The sequence below is a fragment of the Gambusia affinis genome, linkage group LG01, assembly GCF_019740435.1.
Source record: "Gambusia affinis linkage group LG01, SWU_Gaff_1.0, whole genome shotgun sequence".
Lineage (NCBI taxonomy): Eukaryota > Metazoa > Chordata > Actinopteri > Cyprinodontiformes > Poeciliidae > Gambusia > Gambusia affinis.
Window position 1 is genome coordinate 22,976,271 of NC_057868.1, and position 19,647 is coordinate 22,995,917.

Below are 19,647 nucleotides of genomic sequence, written 5' to 3' on the forward strand. Positions count from 1 at the left end.
CTTTATAAATTGCTTTGTACTCTCTGAATGTGCAGTAGAGGCAGTCTTACAGACATTTTAAGGTTTGTGGTCCAATGTTGAATAAAAAGATTACCCTGTTATGAGATTGTTGCCTGCTTTTCTTTATTTGTGCTGACCAAACACAGGCAGCAAAATGCCTCCCAGGTAGCATTTTTAAAAAGCCTCCTTCTGTTGAGGAGGAGTCCGACAGGCGGCAACAATGTGGTGGACTAGAACGACATGTTCTGCTTGCGTCACTTCTCCTATAAATGTCTGTGAACTGTGACTGCCTCCACTTGCAGGTCAGATGAGCTTAAGCAATATTCACTACTATGACTACTCCATATCTGCACAATGCGTTGACGTTACAGCAGTAATAGCTCAACTGTTAAGGCGTCAGAAATGCTATAGCAAACACCAGCCTGTTACTTTCTCACTTATTCCGCAACACACATTGTTAATTAGGTCACACATACTATATGTGAACAAGACAAACTGGGCAAAAGGGGGATTCATATTTCAATGTCATAAGTTTCTTCTGGTGATGTCTGTCCTGCTTGTCCTATGGTGAATGCTGTCATTTCATACATCTCTGGGTTAGTTCACCCCAACACCATTTTGCGCAAACCTACTTCTGTGATATAAGTGTAAAAAAAGCAAACAAAAAATCATGTAGCAGTTTCTTTTTCCTTATAATTAACTGTTTTGACTAATTAGGGAGATGGTGAGTCAGAAACAATCAAATCTCACCTACAAATTGATTTCATTTCTGAACATGTTATCTCACATCTTTTTTTTCATTTTACTGTGTGGTTCTGTTGGGCTGGGTTCATTTCCTCGTGGGAGTAATGAAATATTTTCAATTGATTTAGCTTTTAAAATATGACTACAGCATGTAATCAAAGCAAAAAATATATCTTATGGAATTTTTGCCATGTGATGCCAAAGGTTTTTGCCCACGTCAACTTTTAGTTTAGTTATTAATCTAGTCTAGAGTCCAAAACCTTTTGGTTTGAAACCCATAAAATAACAATGACAGAGACTTTCAACCTCCACCATTGCTTGGGGTGACAATCTGCCAATGAGACTTAAAAAGAGGTTATAATCCCAATGGATGCTTGTTATTTTTTCCCTTTGTAGGTCATACATGCCTTTTCAAGGTATAACATTTAAATCAATCTGATACCAGCACAGCAATTCCTAGTTGCCAAGTGACTTTGGTATCAGGAAGTAATTTTTGTATTTTAGATTAATAGTCTACTCTAAGGAAATATGTATTTATGACCTTAGTAATTATCCTTGACCAACAGTCGGTTAAAAAAAAAAAGTTTTATTTAATAAGGAGTCATACTCCATAGTATTTGCCAAAGTCAACTACTTTAACTCTGGATCAAAACTAAAGTAAATTGAAACAGCAATGCATCAAAAATACTTGTGAATGTTTTAAAATTCTGATGATTAACTTTTAATTTCTAAAAAAAATACTTGACAATGAATAAACAAACTTCTACACTGGTACAAACTGATCTGTTAATCAGTGCCAAATGAAAGCAGGAACTGATGAAACAGATGGGTTCAAAATGAGGGTAGAAATTGACGAAAAGACAAACCAATTTACCGTGTGAAAAACTTTTCTTTTTTTTTTTTTTTTTTTTTACCATTTTCAAAAAATAAACAACAAAAAAAGATTATATTTATTTTTTATATACCTTGATTTTTGGATATTATCTCAAGACTCCAAGCTTAGAGTGTCCAGACCCAAAGAGAGGTCCTGATCACCACCTTCAAAACCGCACTGTAGTTTGCAAGTATTTTCATCAACTCAAGTTACTTTTTAGAAGCTTATCTGCTGAGATGAAATTAGATTCATAACTTGTTGCAGACATAAGTCAATTTGCGTCAGAAAAGTAGAAACTTTTAACGTGCTCTGATAACTAATGATCAAAGTCTTTTGTTTCCTAAGACAAACCTCTGACTAAAAGCTCTCAGAAGCTCAGTGAAGTTCCAGCTATGTAATATGATAGGATGCCATTAAGTGCAAAAAGTCTGGTTGTAAAATTTCCTCAGAGCTAAAAATGCCACACTCAACTGGAAGCCATTGGGACCAATGACAACTCAGCCCTGACATGCTAAGTCACATAGAATCAGCCAATGGGCCCTGAGGAACAAGTTCAAAAGGCCTTCAAGCCTCGAAACCTCATTATACCTGAAGAGCAGCGCAAGAATAGTAGAATTTGTGGGTTTCCATGGTTGAGCAGCGAGATCCAAGCCTTGCAAATGCAATGCAACTAGATGCAGTCATTAAAAAAAATGCTTCGACTGAAGTGGAGACATGTTTTATGGAGAGACAAAGCATGACTTTCTGTCTGACAATCCATTGGATAAGTCGGGGTTTGGGAGTTGGCAGGAAAGCAACACTTGACACAACAGAGTCAGGCAAGTTGAGTATAGAAGGAATTGGGGGGGGGGCTCAGTTACAGGGAGTCTTCAAGCTTCAGCATACAAGTAAATGTTTTGAATTTGGTGTTGAGGAACTAGACTGGTCTGCTCTGAGCCCTGAACTGAACTTGACAGAGCACCTCAGACTCTGGAGACTGCCATCTCATCCAACATCTGTCACTGGCCTTACAAATATTCTCATGAAAGGATGGTCAAGTGTCCAGCCTTCTGTATTGCCTAAACCATATTCTGCTCATTTTGCCAATCCATGGGAGACCTGGGATTGTTCCCCTGCTGAACAGCAAAAGTAGGGAAACCAGATCCCCTAATACTGCTTCAAAGTTACCAGGAAAAAAAATGTGTGCTGCAACTGTTTCTCTGTGTTTTGTAGACAAACATTTGCGAATTGTATGTGCTTCATACAAACAGATTCAGATTATACCAACATGTAGCACTCTGGTTTGTGGTCATAGGCTGAAGGTCCACCCATCTATTTTTCAACCCATTAAAGTTGGATCAATTACAGCTTAAACAAGAGATGCTTTATCTTCGCTTTAATGACAAATGACAGAGACCTTCAGTCTAACTCCATGTCAGAGTTAAACATGGAGTTACGCTGTCTGCAGTATGTGCGGAAATTGCGCAATCAAACATTCTGGAGGTATGTTTTGTGCACCGATAAGCATAAACCGAACTCGATTTAAAAAATAAAAAATAAAATAAAATGATCATCCTACAACTTTCAAACATAGTCTCATTTGCTTTGTATTCAAACTGCCTCGCCTTACTGTATTTAACAGGCAGTGATGGGATCCTCCTGTGAGCTTCTCAGATGTCAAAGCACCATCGCTCAACCAGGGGTTTTCTCACGCATGCGCACGGACATAGAACTATCTCATCGGGAAGAAGGAAAAAAAAAGAAAAAAGAAAAAAGAAAAGAAGTTCACACACAAAGCCACGCCTGCGCGGTGTGCCTCTCATTTACAAGCGGAGTTGCTGCATCTTTTTAGGAAGCTACATGCTTTCTTTCGACACCCAAAGGTCGCGTGGTGTCAGGGACGCGCCTAGTCACGGGAACAGAACCGGGGCGCGTTCGCGAGGAGAGAGCAAGCTCGCGCCGCTTAACAGCGAGGAGAGTATCAAACAGCGTGCAGGGGGATCCAGCCTAATGGTTTACATTGGGTCACAACGAGCAGTCAAGCAGGCTACGGTCCTTTTCTCGCCCGGCTTTTATTCTGCAGGTCTTTTGTATTTTGCACGGGGAGAAACTGACACAGCAAACTCATCTGTATGATCGGGGAGCAGGAGCACACAGTATGGTCCGGGAAACCAGACATTTATGGGTGGGAAATTTACCCGAAAATGTACGAGAGGAGAAAATTATTGAGCACTTCAAACGGTGAGTAAGAATATAATTAGGATATGTGTAATTTTTTACCGTTATTATTATTATTATTATTATTATTATTATTATTATTATTATTATTATTATGCACGGCCATCATCTCTTAGTCTGTGCTGTGACAAATTTGTAAGCGAAGTCGGGATGAAGCAGGAGGTTTCCCCCTGTAGCGAAGTCCCATTTGGCAACTGTGCTGTCAGCTCCCTGCATTTTCAGCGGAGACTCATCCACTCGGCTCGCAGACATATGGACACAGCCACTCCACTTATTGCCTGCTATAACTTGCCTCCCCTTCACGTCGGGCTGGGTGCACGTTTCCATCAGGTTACAGGCTGGCTTCAGTGCAGCCCACCTTTGCTCCCGATCACCGCAAAGGAAGACACAGTAAGGCAATGTAAACAAACCCCAGCCTTCCCGGAGGGGGGCTGGAGAGCAATGCATTTTACAGCCTGGATCTTGGTGGTTCGGGTGTTTTAGCTTGACTTTGTCCATCATAGACATTGTTTCCCAACCAGACATTTTTATTTATTTATTTTTTGCACAAAGTGTGTTTGATTAGCACTATAAATCTTTCGGAGTCCACAGTATCCGTCTACAACCTCTCCCTGCTCTCTTCATCGCGACCCCCCCCTCTCCCCAGAAGTGACGCGCCGTTCACGGCGCAGCTTTGTTGCACCCACCCCGGCTGTGGCTGAGCGGTGATGCCGTGCCGCTGATGTGCAGCGCTGGAGCACACAGTCTGTGGCAGGCTACTTGTGTTTACTTTCGTGCGCAGAAAAAAAATGGTCGTCTCTCCCCCCCCGCCCCCAACCTCCCATGAAAACCGCGTTTCTTCCCCACTGCTGCTGACTTGCACAGCCCGCAGGGTGTTGCGACTCAAGCCAAATCAGATCCATAGTTTCTTAAATTAGCCCGTTACTCTTCTTCTCGCTGCAATGTTCGGCTTCAGCGCGGATGAGAAACACCTATCAAGCATTTATCAACGTTTTAGCTCTTTGTTGTCTCTTTCTTGACTGGAATAATAATAATAATAATAATAATAATAATAATAATAATAATAATAATAATAATAATAATAATAATAATTTGGGGCTGAGTGTGTCTGTGGGATATCGCGGTCTGTCGTTTCTCTTTTCGGGGCTGTCAAGGAAATAGCAGCCCCACTCCTCCATGCATATGTTAGAAACCAGACAGCTAAAAAAAAAAAAAGAAAGAAAGAAAAAAGAAAAAAACTAAATGTCGCGTTTCGTTTTCACTTCACAGACGCCGCCATATCGGACGAAAGCCATAAAAATGTCGACATAAGGGCTAACCTAAACAAAACACACACAAAAAAGAGAGAGAGAAACAATGTACCAAAACATGAAATGCATTCCTATCAAATCAATGCGATAATCTGCTGCCATCGATGGCTTTTGTTTTCGTACTGGTTTGATGCAGTGAGGGGACAGAAAAGGAGAAGCTTTATGTCTGATTCATGCTGCTCCGCAGACCGCGCTGTAATGGGCTTCCTCTCTATATGCCGTTTTATTTACATAATCCCTTGATATGATGTGCGTAATGATAGGGGGGGTTTGTGTGGAGGGGGGGATGGTGGTGACTGGCAGGCTGGTACTGCAGCAGCAGAGTGTGTGGGGGGGAAAACGGTGCTGGCGAGTCATTTTCAGGGAGCCCATGCCTCAGCCCCTGCGTTAACCCAGAGGTAGTTGGGGTATGCAGGTGCATGACAGCCCAGTGTGTGTGTGATAGAAGTAATTGAAGATGGGGGACGGCAGAATGAGTAAGCAGTGTGAAAAGCTTTTCTAAAATGGCGTCGGGGGCTGTTCAGTGTTTGGGAATCGGGATGCCAATAAATATAGAGGTACCCTACTAACTGTGTCGAACAGCAAAAAACGCGCTTGTGGTTACTCCAGTCCAAGAAAGAGACACCAAGCTTTGCAATTGCTTGGGCTTGCAAATTTAATAGGTTTTATATTTGAATGACAACTATGAATTTGTCATTCTTCGTTTTAAAGGCAAGGATTAAAGCCAAGTCGTGGACTAGATGCTGTTCTGCCGGTATATTTTTTAGGTATGGTCTGGATACCGGTGTTTTTAAAATGTTGTAGCTACATAGCAACAAAATAACTATATAAAAAAACAAACAAACAAACAAAAAACATTTCAACCTTTATAAATGTTAAAGTCAGTTTATTAAGGAGTCAGAAAAACAGTCCCCAGAATTTTCTCTGACTATAAGGAATAGAAAGCTGTTCTACCTTTCTCCTACCTATTGCTGCACATTGCCACCAGCTGGCTGAAAGAAGACATGTGTAATTTTCTCTCACGAGAAAGCCAAATTTCGATGTTTGGAAAATGTTCTGCTCACAAAAAACCCCAGATAGCCCTGATGTGTAAATGAAAGAAGTGACCCTTATCACTTTAATTTAAAAAAGGGCAGTTTTACAGTTAGAGTGGGGAAGTAATGAGTGCCGTTGCATGTGCAGTCAATTGTAAGCTTGGTCCCCAAGTGGCGAGAACTGCAGCAAGAACCCGTTGGAATGACAGCAATTCGATTTTTTTAAAAGTTAATATCTTTTGCGGCATCTTCCAGCAGCACAACGACACATTAGTTAGTACTGGCAGCTTTTAAGCTAATGGCCAGATCGAGAGAGGCAAAGACCAAAGTAAAATTCTACCACCTTAAAACAACTCCAGTCTCAAAATAATTATTGTGGTTCATGCAAAGCGTATTTTCTGAACCTTTAATGCTTTAATAGATTTGCATTGGGCAGTCATTGGCACAAAAGTTGGTGACTATTTACTCTAGAATAGCAGATAGGAAGAAGTGTACTACTAATGATCTTCCTGTGTGAAACGCATCTAGAACTCAGTGTTGCACTCTGATATAAAAATAAACTGGTGTAAAAAAAGACTAAAATATTGTAGCTTAGCGTACCAGTAATACAACGATATTATTATTATTATTAGCGAGTTACTCTGGTAACAGTTATGTTCTATTTTCAGACCAAATATTTTACACATATTGGTGGGGCACCTGCTTCTACCTCCATTTACTGTGTAAATAATTGTCAACTTCTTTGTAATAAACGTCCCAATGTTGGTGTGAAAATAGCTTAAAGACTCATAAAACAGTGTTCGCAAAAAATCTAGATTGAATTTAGAACATTTTCTATTCAAGAAATGTAAATTTTTTCCCCCCATTTCTGTCCGCCTGGCATGTTCTTTTGTATTTTTTTCATGCCTGTGTGTTTATTAACATGCAGCGTTTCAAGGTTCAAGTCTAGTTGCTGGGTTACTGTTGCCTTGTAAGAACTAGGGACTGAGTGCAAAGCAAGAGTAACCAAACCACTGTACTTCCCACAACGTCTCTCACAGACGCTTATTCGTATTTGGAGAATCGCAAATAAACTGTTATAACTGAATAATTTTAAACTGTAAGAGTTAGTAAATTTTAATTCGTAACCTCGATTACTAACATGTTTTTGATCACTTTGTCTTCCTCCCATCCCTGCTCCCTCAGATATGGACGAGTGGAGAGCGTCAAGGTCCTGCCCAAGCGAGGCTCAGAGGGTGGAGTTGCAGCATTTGTGGATTTTGTGGACATTAAAAGTGCTCAAAAGGCTCACAATGCAATCAACAAGATGGGGGACAGAGACCTGCGCACAGATTACAATGAACCAGGAACAATTCCTAGTGCAGCGAGGGGGCTGGACGATAGTCTGTCCTTAGGCTCACGTGGCCGGGATGTGTCAGGGTTCACAAGGGCGACAGGGGGGGCCGTGTATGGGCCCCCCACGTCGCTTCACAGCAGAGATGGACGCTATGAACGCAGGCTAGACGGGTAAGTGGAGAACGTTCATCCTCTGAAGACAGAGCGAACCGTGGTTTGTGGTAAACGCCTTTCCTCCGAGCATCTTTCCACCATCTATTCATTTACTTATTTAGAGGTACAGAGTAGAAATCATGTTTCAGAATGAAAACTACTGAGGATAATCTCTAAAGTACCCCAAAGAGTAGTCAGAGCTCCTGGATTCACACTCGGTGTTTTCCTAAATGAGAACGTGTCTGTACACGAGGGCATCTGTCGGCTGTTATGAGCAGACAGGAGCTCAAACAGCTGCTGGGGATCAGGTTTGTTGTCTTGGTCATCTCTCTGAGTTGGAATGATCAGATGTGGAAAACACGGGGCAAAGATTGGATACCGCAAAATTTCCCAGGATTATTGGAAGTTACTGGAGAGGGGAAAAAATAAAAAAGAGGGAGAGAGAGAGTTAAAGAAAGAGAGAGAGAGTGGTCCAGCGGCCATCCCTGGGATTCCTGTAAATGTGGAGCTACCTGCCCTGTTCAGTGGATTAATTTCACCCATCTTTTCTTCATGTAACAAACCAACCAAGACACCAGCACACATTACATGTATAAGAGCCCGTTGTCTGGATTAGTCTGATTTGGTTTCTCACCTCACGGAGGTGCTCACTTCTCTCGCGGGTTGGAGTTATGCGGATACCCTACACAGGATATTTATTCCCTACTGTTGGATTAACAATGGCATGACACATGAAGAATGTGCCTTCTTACTAAAGGTATGGTTTGCATTCTACCTTTTTTTCCATTTATTTGTGTATTTTTTCTTTTTGTTCGTTTAATTTTGGGATTATATCTAATCAGGGCATTACAAATTGAGCTTTGGGAGACCTCTACTGATGAGTCAGAACAGTAGAGACAACAAAAACAAGTGAGCAAAAGACTTCCCACCCCCACCAGATTTTTTTTGTGGAGTTTATTTTTATATTGCAAAAGTTGAGGATCAACTTGGACTACATTTGGATCGTATAAATAAAGAGACATGCTGGAAGTAGCTTTGACTGGAGTGTTTAAATATTGGTTCCAATGGAGAAAACCTGTCTCTCCTTTGTGGATTAACAGCTCCTCTTCTAACTGTGGAACTATAACTAAACCATGGATACAATTAATGAATCGGACAAAAGTAGAGGAGTAAGTTTTACCTTTGGACCGCATACGCAGAGGACTCAGTTTGAGATTGGAGAGCACACAAACTCTTAATTGTGAAAGAAGTGGAAGATAGTCAAGAGACATAAACATCAAGGAGACTTTGAGTCGTTATTAGTGCTGCCTACCTGTGGAATGACAGTACTTTAATCTGGATTGCATTTTTACCCCTTATCTAGCCCCGTAAACCTTCCCTGATGTGCAACAGGAGTCTGACTGCTTTATGGATGTGGGCATTACTACCAAAGTGGATGTTAGGACTTCAAAAAACAGAAGGCCATCATCACTGCAGACTCATCAATCAACTTTCTAAAGATGGACTTCTGGATTTAACTGGACTCAAAGTGAAATTATTTTTTTGTTTGTTTTTTTTTCCTCCAGTGGATTTGTAAACTCAGACATATTCCAGCATTAAAAAGGAAACCCTAAATCGGATAACTGAAGGAATATTTGAACAAAACCGAACACTCCGGCTGGCCTGAAAATGAGGATTACATTTTGAAATGCGAACATTTGTGCTTCAGAGTTTTTTTTTGTTTTTTGTTTTTTTTCCACCTCCACTCAACATTTTTTGCCATGTTTTTGCTCACAAAGTTCTATCTCCCTAAATTGTATTTGGAATTGTAGGTCAAGTTACCACTCTCTCAAAAGGTTGGTATGCCCTGCCCTGTGTATTTTAGCTGTCCTCTCTAACCCCCTAGTTTGATCCCTTGTCTCTCTCCATTTCCTCACTAACCAAAGTAGCTGGTGCATAGATTTACTGCTTTTTGAAATATGTTACTTTACCTTGTATCATTCTCCTTTTTCTTCCTCTTCTTACCTTACCCCACCCTCAGCTCCTGGCCCCCACCCCCGGCTCTCTTGTCTGATGTATTCTTAATCAGTGCAGGGTTTGACGATACTCCATAAACAAACAAGCAAACAAAACATATCTAAACACATTTATGCAGATAAAGTCACTTAGAAGGAAATGTTAGGAAGCAATTCACTTATTAGACTGATAATTAAAAGATTTTCAATTCGTAATTTTCCTTCTCACAACTGCAAATGTCCCCTGAAAAAAACCTTAAAAATTTTTTTATTGCTTATTTCTTGAAACAGCTGTGTGGCAGAACATCGAGTCAATCCCCCAGGATCTTATTCTTATGATTTAACATTTACGTCACAGAATCTTCTTTAAGCAAACACTCTCCGGTGGTTAGAATCAGTTCTAAATTCAAAGTAAATGTAAAAAAGATAAAAATAAATTACAGGTTAAACAAATGTACAACATTTAATATTTGAAAAAAAAGTTGCATTTTTGAAATCTATCTATCTATCTATCTATCTATCTATCTATCTATCTATCTATCTATCTATCTATCTATCTATCTATCTATCTATCTATCTATCTATCTATCTATCTATCTATCTATCTATCTATCTATCTATCTATCTATCTATCTATCTATCTATCTATCTATCTATCTATCTATCTAATTGTGTTATCGTACACATAATATTGAAAAAGATTCTTTTGAAATTATTTTTATTGCGCTTCACCCGCGTATTATTTTTCAACATTTTCTCCCACTGTTTTCCCCTTTGTTCCAGATTTTACGGTGTAGCATACGGTAATGTTGCAAGTCATCGAGCACATCATCCATTCCAGTATCGAGCTCACCAAATTGTCAGTTTGATGGATTACACTGATTTGTAACCTGGATGAGCACAAAAGACACGCTCTCGTTTCAGCTGGTTTATTTCCAAATCCAATTTCAGGTGTTTCCTGAGAGAATACTATAACTAGCTTTACTTCACTACTAATATCAGAAAATCACATTACTGCAGATTGTTATTTAGTATGTAAGAACAACAGTGTAGAGTTGGCCATTCTGTTTATGTCATAACTATGTGTAGACTATGCTAGGCATAGCCATTTCAAAAGATTCTGAATGCATTGATGCTATATGACTGAGCCCACATATATGAGCTTCCTTTTTATCATGCAGTAGGAATGAATCCTCATGAATATGCTGCTCACGTAGAACCAAAACAGTTGATGTGCTTAGCATGCACCCGAGTGGACTAATAATCACACACTGATGGAAATTCTGTCCAAAGGTGAAAAAGAAAAAAAAAAGAAAATATATGAACTGAATTATTTTTAAACTCTATGAATAATGTAAAACCTGATTTTTTTTTTTTTTTTCTTGACGTGAAAATGAAGGGTATCTGTTGAGTGCTGGGCCCGCGCCACCAAATTACCATTTTGGAGAGCATCTGGGGGTCAAGCTAATCCATCAATTTCACAGCAGACATCCTTGTGCCATACATGCTATTCATGAATCCAGAATGCAGGCGATCAAATCAAATAGGCCGAAACAAGAGCTCGCCCCCTGACCCTCTTGTACTTTTTATGTATCGTGCCATGAAAAGACTCGGTGCTGGTCTCCTTAAGCAAATAACTCTGAACATCTAGGGCACTGTATAAAGTTCACACAGTGTTCTGCTCTTTTATGCCAGGCTTCTATTTACGATCCAAAATATTTTGTTTTCATTTTGCCCATTTCAGCACAAAGAGTTGTCATTAAGGGATTTATGTTCGTAGTTCAAAGGGTTCTACCAAAGTCCTCGCATCAGTGGCAGTAAAATGAAGGCGTCAGGTGCAAAGGCCAGGTTGAGCCCTCACTAATCATTTACCAAAATCCCCCTTCAGGACGTCGTCCGGCGCCCGGTGACGCAGAAGAAGATGCTTGTGTAACAACATCATTAGAGAAATATATCAGCAGCCTTTGATACCACTCGTCCTGTGAATTTCTATAGGTTCAAAGGGCAGCAGAGAGATTTACATATAAATGTGCTTATTTGATAAAATGACAATTTGATTTGAATCCATCTGGACAAATTCTTAAACATTTTTCATATTTTCATTTTGTTGAAAGAACTCCCTCGTTTAGCTGAAACGTCAAGGAGAGACATCGCACTTTAAATTGTACGGCACAACAAAAGCCTTCTCTGAAAGATTTAGTCACAATTGCCGATGTTTCCCTCAAAAATATCTGACTGAAAAAACGTAAAAAAAAATAAAATAAAAAAGAAACGGCAGAAAGATAAAAATTGTAGTGAGAAAAAAAGACCAAAATAACAGTACATTCTGTCCAGGGGATTCATTTCCAGCTCACTGCAGCTTTGGACAGGATAAATTAGGTGGAGAAGATAGTAGGATTTAGCCATAATGGGAAAAGAATGATAGCTTTTCTCATATTTGATACCACAGTTGTTACTACTAAAAGATCTAAAAAAAATTTTTTTATTCTTTTTGAATATGAGTCGTTACGGTAAATGTGTAACATGTGGAGTGGCTGCTACAACATGACACTTCTATTCCGATCAATACAACCAACTACAGCAGGCGTGAGAGCGGACCACGAATGTGACAGACAGTGCCAATGTAAAAATAGCCAGCCTCTTATTTGTAATGTTCTTTATATAATGCTTACTATTTAGGCCATTCTATTCATTTTTTTAGTACTAGCTGCTGGTTGCTAAATAAGTTCAGTAATTTTCATTCCTTACTGTAGTTTGAATTGGGGTAACCTACAAATCTTACACAAGTAATTTCAAGACGTTGCTGTGATAGCTTTGAAAACTTCAGCTTCATCCAAAGCTCCAGAGGCATTCATTGTGAGGCCCAGACAGTGAAGTTAAATTGTCAGTACCCTTATTAGTTTTGTGAAAGCTAATCTTTGCTGGACAAATTGCATATGAAAATAAACAATAATAATCCTGCTCCAGATTAAATTAATTCTCTCTGTAAAGGGTAAATTTGAGGATTATAAATTATACAAACAAACAAAAAAACAACAGTAAATGGAATTTCTGTTTGCAATACATACAGTAATTTATTGATAGCGTAGCATCTTGAGGGTTTGCCACTACATTATCATATGTAGTGGCAAACACTACATATGTGATACACTACATTCTTGATACATATGTATCAAGAAACTAATACATATGTATTAGTTTCTTGATTTTTTTTTACTTTTATACCTTCATAATGTATGTCCTTTTCTAGGGTGAGGTGGGCAGATACTATTTTAAGCTACTCACTGTTTCTGCTCCTTTAACAATTACAAAAATTTAACCTTCATAAGCAGCTACCCATCTTTTTTTTTGAAAATGAAAACCTTAATTTTTTAATATTTCCTATTTCTCTGTTTTAACCAAATCTAAAACCCATTCATCTATTTTGCAACGTCCCGCTAAAATGAGATTCATAAGTGTCTTTGGATGAAAACACATTTGGCCTTGAGTTGGAACAGCGTGCCCAATTTGCTTCTTATAATTTGATCTGATTTCAAACAGCAGTAATTGCTGTCCCGTCCCGCTCATTATGGTGAGTTTTGTAATATGACTCCCGTAATGACAAATCACTTGTAATACCATTTTAAATTCTGATTGCTGGATTTAGAAGGGAGATGTTTCAAGTTCGAACAAAATGTCCTCATTAAAACCATTTTGTTTTAACGTAGATGCCAAAAAAACATTGGTTTGTAGAGGTTGTTTTTAAAGATCTAAAGGTATCAGACTGTGTAGTTATGATTTAACGGCTTATGTCTTATTGGCTAAACAAGAATCCTCAGCAAAATGATAAAACATGTCAACATGGCTTGTTTGTGGATGACCAAGGAAACGATTATAATCAGTCTTCAAGTCAGAGATGAAAAGAAAGAAAAAACCTGATGCTCACTTGTCTTATCAGGCACGTATTTAACCCTTCTTTTAGTTTTGTTGGTAGATTAGTAACTCATTTACCCTTGAAATGCAGACGTCTTTCTCAATTCTTCTCAAACATTTTGCTCCGTCTTTCCCTGTGTCTAATTATGGCAACCCCCTTATTGTATATAACAGATCATGTTGATTGTCCACCAACCTTGAATGATAAAACTGCAAAGTAACTTGGTTTCTCTTTGTGTTTGTTAGGACTGCGGAAGGTCGGGAACGGACATACGATCACACCACCTACGGACATCACGAGCGACCTGGTAGCAGCTTCGACCGTCAACGGCACTATGAAACAGACTATTACCGTGACGCAAGAGAGAGGACTCTTAGCAATCCTGGAAGTGGGTCTGGCACCACTGGTGGAAGTAGTACAACTGTGCCGTCAGGCGTCAGTGGAACTATAGTTGGTCCCGTTTCTGGAAACACGGGAGCCGGCGGATCGGCTGGGGCGTCGACGGGAGGGAGCGCAGGATCTACGTCCAGCGGGGTCGGCTTCTACCGCTCCCACAGCAGGAGTCCGTGTCGGTTTGAGGCGCCAGAGCCTCGCTATGAGTCTCGTTCCAGGGAACCGTTTACTTTGGCCAGTGTGGTTCACAGGGACCTGTACCGGGATGACCGGGGACGGCGTGTGGAGAGGTCATACCGCCACAGTCGCAGCCGGTCTCCACACTCGACACATTCGCGAAATCCCTCGCCTCAGAGACTGGTGACTCAGACTACTCGTCCTCCACGTTCCCACAGTGGGTCAGGATCTCGCAGCCGCTCATCCAGCTCAGACTCAGTCAGCAGCACCAGCAGCAGCACGAGTGGCAGGTGAGTGAATTACACAGTCAGATTTTTTTATTTTTGCTTTATTTCCCTTGTGAAATTATTAAGTTCTATGCATGAGAGTAAACCAAGAGAATAAGTGTTTTATAGGAAGGCAATGAAAGTTGTATTTCCTCATTAAATGCCTTTCATCAGCTATGTTGACCTCAAGAAATTGTGCAACATCTTTTTTTAAGTCCATACCACATTTTCAAACAAGATTGTGCAAGCTGTTTAAAAATGTAATTCGTGCCAGTGGTGGAGATCTCATCTACGTTATGATGCTGCTTAAGATTAATTTTGCTAAAAACTGGTGTTTGTATAATCCAAAGCTAATACTTGACCATTTATTTGACAAATTTTTTTGATTTAAAATGAAAATTGTAATATTTTGGCCTAGGGATTTATTTACTTATTTTTTTGTAGTATATTGGTTTCCAAAAGTAGAAGGGAAGTATTGACTAACATGGGCAGATTTAGAACAAATGTTTTTTTTGATTAATCAAGAGGTTACAGACTCGATACTCTTAGTGACAGGTTTGGTTTTGTCACAGTGAATGAAGTGCACATACCATGCTGGTATTCATGGCCCCCATTCTTTCCACATTTCCATACTCAAATTGCCATATGCCACATACTGTAACATCAGCAATTAGCAATAAATTACCAAAAGAGCAACACAATAGTTAAATGCTGTAGAAGACAACATTTGCACAGTAATGACATATGCCAACGCTTATGTCTTACGAAGTATATGACTTTATGTCATTTGTATGTACTGCATGTAGTGTTTTAAGACAGTGGTGTCCAAAGTTGGTCCTCAAAGGCCGGCATCCCGCATGTTTTAGTTCTCTCCCTGATGGTAGCAACAACCTCCCCAGCATGTCAGTGTTCTTCTTTAGCCTTCCAATGAGTCAACATTTGATCCAGCTGTGTTAAAGGATAGAAGTCCTCGTAGGGCAGAACATTTGGAATGATAACATTGTCCATCGCATTACAACAAGTGAGAAAAATAATGTGTTCATTCTTTTCTAATAGCTATGGTAACAAAAATTTCATTCATTGGTTTCTACAGAGTGCGTACAGGCCTTTTATAAAAACTTATTCTATCCGTGAAAACTGAAAAAAACCCAAAACATTTTGTAGGTTTTTTTGGATTGGTTTATTCCACTCTGACTACAGATTATTTAAAGTTTGGTATTTTCGAAACCTTCCATTGCGTCAAGGAAAGGAGGGATTCTTAGCTTTGCAGCCAGACATTACATGGTGAAACCTGAAATCCAAAACAGCAGATTTGCTGCTGTACGCAGTCTATGAGGGTTATTTCTGATCAGCAATTGCAGACAAAGCTCAAATTTAACCAAATGTGCCTCTGATTTACTGCTTGTGCTGAAGCTTTAGAGTTTCATGTGTCCAACAGCAACCATAGCAACGTTCCCATTTCCTGTATTCAATCATTTCCGAGGAGCTGTCACACAAATATTGCATACCATTGTCCTGCAGGTAATGGATTTTAGATTAATCGGCAGAAGTGTTCAGTTGGTGATGCCGACTCATTTCACCAGTAGTTGTATTCCAAATGGGGTTACACAAGAAAAAGTGAAGGCACCCTGAGGTTTTTCTGCTTGATTAATGCCTCACTTCAGGTTCTCTGTCTGCATGTTAGAACTTTTATTTGAAGGCACACGTTGCCAAGAAAAGATACTGCCTGTCACAAAACACACACACATACACACACACACACAGCCTTTTTGTTACTTATATTCAAAATTCAGTTATTAAATCATTCTTCCAATTTGAATTGTTGTTGGTAAGATTGTCGCCATACGTGTTAAGTGGTTGTCGGTTTTAAAGGAGGGAAAAGGATTGTTGTAAGTGCTATAATGGCACTCTCTCTGTATCATAAATATTTGCATACTGCTAAAGTCCACTTAGATTAGCCAATGTCGATTTATGCTTTTACTTAGCTTGCCTCGTGGGGGTGGTGTTTGAGAGCAGTGGACCACGACTTTTTTAAACCACCATAAAAGATGACACATTTACCTCTTTCTAATACTTTGTGGTAAATCCACTAAATGCTTCTCGTCAATTGCTGATGCACTTTCTTTATGAAGAAATATGACGGAGGTTATTACAACTAGGACATTTTGTATTCATGTGGCAAACACTGCAGTAGATTGCAATAAAAATAAATTAAAGTTGTTATTTTAGTGCTTCTATTAAAACGTCTTGCATCACTGAGTAATTATTCTCCGTCTTGTGAATTTAATTTCTTAATCTGGGCATTTGCATTGAGTTCTAATCATTTCACTGTTTTCATGACACCTCTAATACATTTTACTGGGCATAAATATAAAGATTAAAATCACAGTAACACCGTTTCATGGGAAATGACTATTTAGCTCCTCTTCAGTTTTTTTTTTCTTTGACTGCATCGCCTTTGGACGTGGCTTTGAACAACGTGTAGCGACACATGTGGTTCGTCCAGGAAGTGCTGCGGGGAGACTATCGGGAGATGGCAGCTGTATTTTTTGCACTGCCTACCTCTGTGTATGGGTGACTGCAAGCCCCCCACCCTCCCACCCTCTCCGTGAGATCCAGTTGGAACTGGAAATTTCTGGCCAGCGCTGGCTGTCTGCCCACTCCCACAGGCCAGGCTCCGTCAGCAGCACTTCCGGGAGTGTCTGAGCACAGGAGGAGAAAGTGAGAAGGACACAAACAGCAGAGGGCCTAGAAAGCTGAGACAGACATGGGAATTGTCTGAGTAGGTGCATGAGGCAGGCAGAAATGTGCAACTGTGCAATTTTTTTCCCCCCGCTTCACGGATTACAAGATGCTCTGTATAACAGAATAAAGAAGAAAAAGGTGTGCAATAGAGGATGGTTTTTGTGGGGGGGCCATTGTCAGTATTTACTGCAAGAACTTTCCCGCCATCTATATATTTGATCAGAAATTTGTGTGCTATGTTTTTCCACATCATTTTCAGAATTCGGAGAGAAGAAGCAGTTTTTTTGTCTTTCAGTCAATTTCACAAAATTATGTCATGCCATTTTGACTTTGAAGTATAAAACCCTAAACTAATATTCCTGTATGCTTTATAACACATCAGCAGTTTAAGACATGGTGCCCTGTGTTCCTCTTTGAATCTGTCCTGATAAAACCATCTGCAGCTGAATTTCATTAATACTCAGTGAGACCAGTCCAGTGTGTATAAAAGGCACAAGTTGACTCATGGAAATTGACAGCAGTGCTTTCAGGGTTTTACAAATAGACTAAATTGTATTGATTTTTTAATTTATTTTCTTTTGCTGAACAGGAATAAAAAAGTTCTTATTGTCATGTGTTTGGCTTCATTTATTGAAGTAACACTTAATAAAAGTACACACCAATTCTCAAAACATGTCAACGTAGGGTCAGTTACAAAACAACGTAAAGTAAATGCTGCTAATTTCCATTCAACCCTGTTGCAGTTCTATCTAGCAAAGTCAGATTTTATCCAAACTCACTTTAGTGTGTCCTGTTATAATCCATCTCCGTAGAGTCTGTTTCAAATTGATACAAAATAAGATTTTGTCTGTCTAATGAAGCCGGCAGATTGGATTGAGTCATTTTACTTTATGTTCTTGCTTTGCTGCAGTGATTCTAGCAGTAGCTCGAGTGATGACTCTCCGGCCCGTTCAGTGCAGTCTGCTGCTGTCCCAGCACCCTCAGCTCTTCCTTTATCCTCCCTTGACAAAGACGAACCGCGTAAAAGCTTTGGCATCAAGGTCCAAAATCTTCCTGTGCGCTCTACAGGTATGTAATGTTGTGTTGCCACAATAAATAAAACCTCTTTTGTGTAGAATAACAGCTATTTGCGACAATAAAGATATTTTTAACTTGTGCCACATTTAAATTTGTCTGCCACAGATACAAGCCTCAAGGATGGTTTGTTCCATGAATTCAAAAAACATGGAAAGGTTACATCTGTGCAAATCCATGGGGCTTCAGAGGAGCGTTATGGACTCGTCTTTTTCCGCCAACCAGAAGATCAAGAGAAAGCGCTTTGCGCCTCCAAGGGGAAGCTGTTTTTTGGAATGCAAATTGACGTCACGGCCTGGAATGGTCCCGGTGAATTTTCTGTTTGACCTGCTATGCAAGATAATTCTCAAAACAGAAAGATTAAAAAAATCAAAGTAACTCACTACATCTTTCTGTCCTTTCAGAGACAGAAAGCGAAAACGAATTTCGACCGCTAGATGAGAGGATTGACGAGTTTCATCCAAAGGCCACACGGACATTATTTATTGGAAACTTGGAGAAGACTACCACTTACCATGACCTGCTAAACATCTTTCAACGTTTTGGAGAAATAGTGGTAAGTTTTTCTTTTTTTTTTTTTTTGCAGTAAGAAGCTCAGCAAAATAGTTCTTTTGCTGACAGATGTGTTTCTTCACGGTTCCCTAAGGATATTGACATTAAAAAGGTGAATGGAGCCCCACAGTATGCCTTCCTTCAATACTGCGACATTGCAAGTGTTTGCAAAGCAATGAAAAAGATGGATGGCGAGTATCTTGGTAACAACAGACTAAAGGTCAGCCTTATGGTGACTTAATTTAACAACTTTAGTATGTTCCTGCTGCATCCCAAATTCAAACTTGGTATTTAATTTTTTCCAGCTGGGGTTTGGAAAGAGCATGCCCACAACTTGTGTTTGGTTGGATGGTCTGGCTTCAAATACAACAGAGCAGTTTCTCACTCGCCATTTTTGCCGCTATGGGCATGTTGTCAAGGTAAGCATGTTTATTTTTGCATCATACTACCACCTTTATGATTTTTGTACATCTAAATCTTTTTCCCTGGTGGCTTACAGGTTGTACTTGATAGAATGAAAGGAATGGCCCTTATCCTGTACAACAACATTGAATACGCCCAAGCAGCAGTCAAAGACACAAAAGGTTGGAAGATAGGGGGCAATAAAATTAAGGCAAGTGGAAATATAGCTGTGTTCAAAACTCATTTTCTGGACTTATCTCCTGATTTGTTGACTAATTTTGGATCTGGATTTTTTGTTTTTGTCTTCAGGTGGACTTTGCAAATCAGGAAAGTCAGATGGCGTTTTATCGTGCAATGCAGGCATCTGGGCAAGACATTCGTGACTTTTATGAGTTTCTGTCTGAAAGAAGGTTTGCATCTTTTTGTTCTTTGAGACAATTTGACTTCAGTACCATTACACCCTC

The 19,647-nt window shown here is 39.7% G+C and overlaps 1 protein-coding gene across 1 annotated transcript in view; it reads left to right on the forward strand.

Moving 5' to 3' along the window:
- Nucleotides 1-3,387: 3,387 nt before the first annotated feature.
- Nucleotides 3,388-19,647, forward strand: part of spen (spen family transcriptional repressor) — a 28,421-nt gene continuing 12,161 nt past the window's right edge. Inside the window, exons 1-10 of the mRNA XM_044114400.1 lie at nucleotides 3,388-3,838; nucleotides 7,365-7,685; nucleotides 13,820-14,434; nucleotides 18,066-18,223; nucleotides 18,338-18,538; nucleotides 18,634-18,785; nucleotides 18,876-19,001; nucleotides 19,087-19,200; nucleotides 19,281-19,394; nucleotides 19,493-19,593. Coding sequence (XP_043970335.1) covers nucleotides 3,756-3,838; nucleotides 7,365-7,685; nucleotides 13,820-14,434; nucleotides 18,066-18,223; nucleotides 18,338-18,538; nucleotides 18,634-18,785; nucleotides 18,876-19,001; nucleotides 19,087-19,200; nucleotides 19,281-19,394; nucleotides 19,493-19,593 — 1,985 coding nt within the window. The 5' untranslated portion in view covers nucleotides 3,388-3,755. The remainder of the gene's footprint in view (nucleotides 3,839-7,364; nucleotides 7,686-13,819; nucleotides 14,435-18,065; nucleotides 18,224-18,337; nucleotides 18,539-18,633; nucleotides 18,786-18,875; nucleotides 19,002-19,086; nucleotides 19,201-19,280; nucleotides 19,395-19,492; nucleotides 19,594-19,647) is intronic.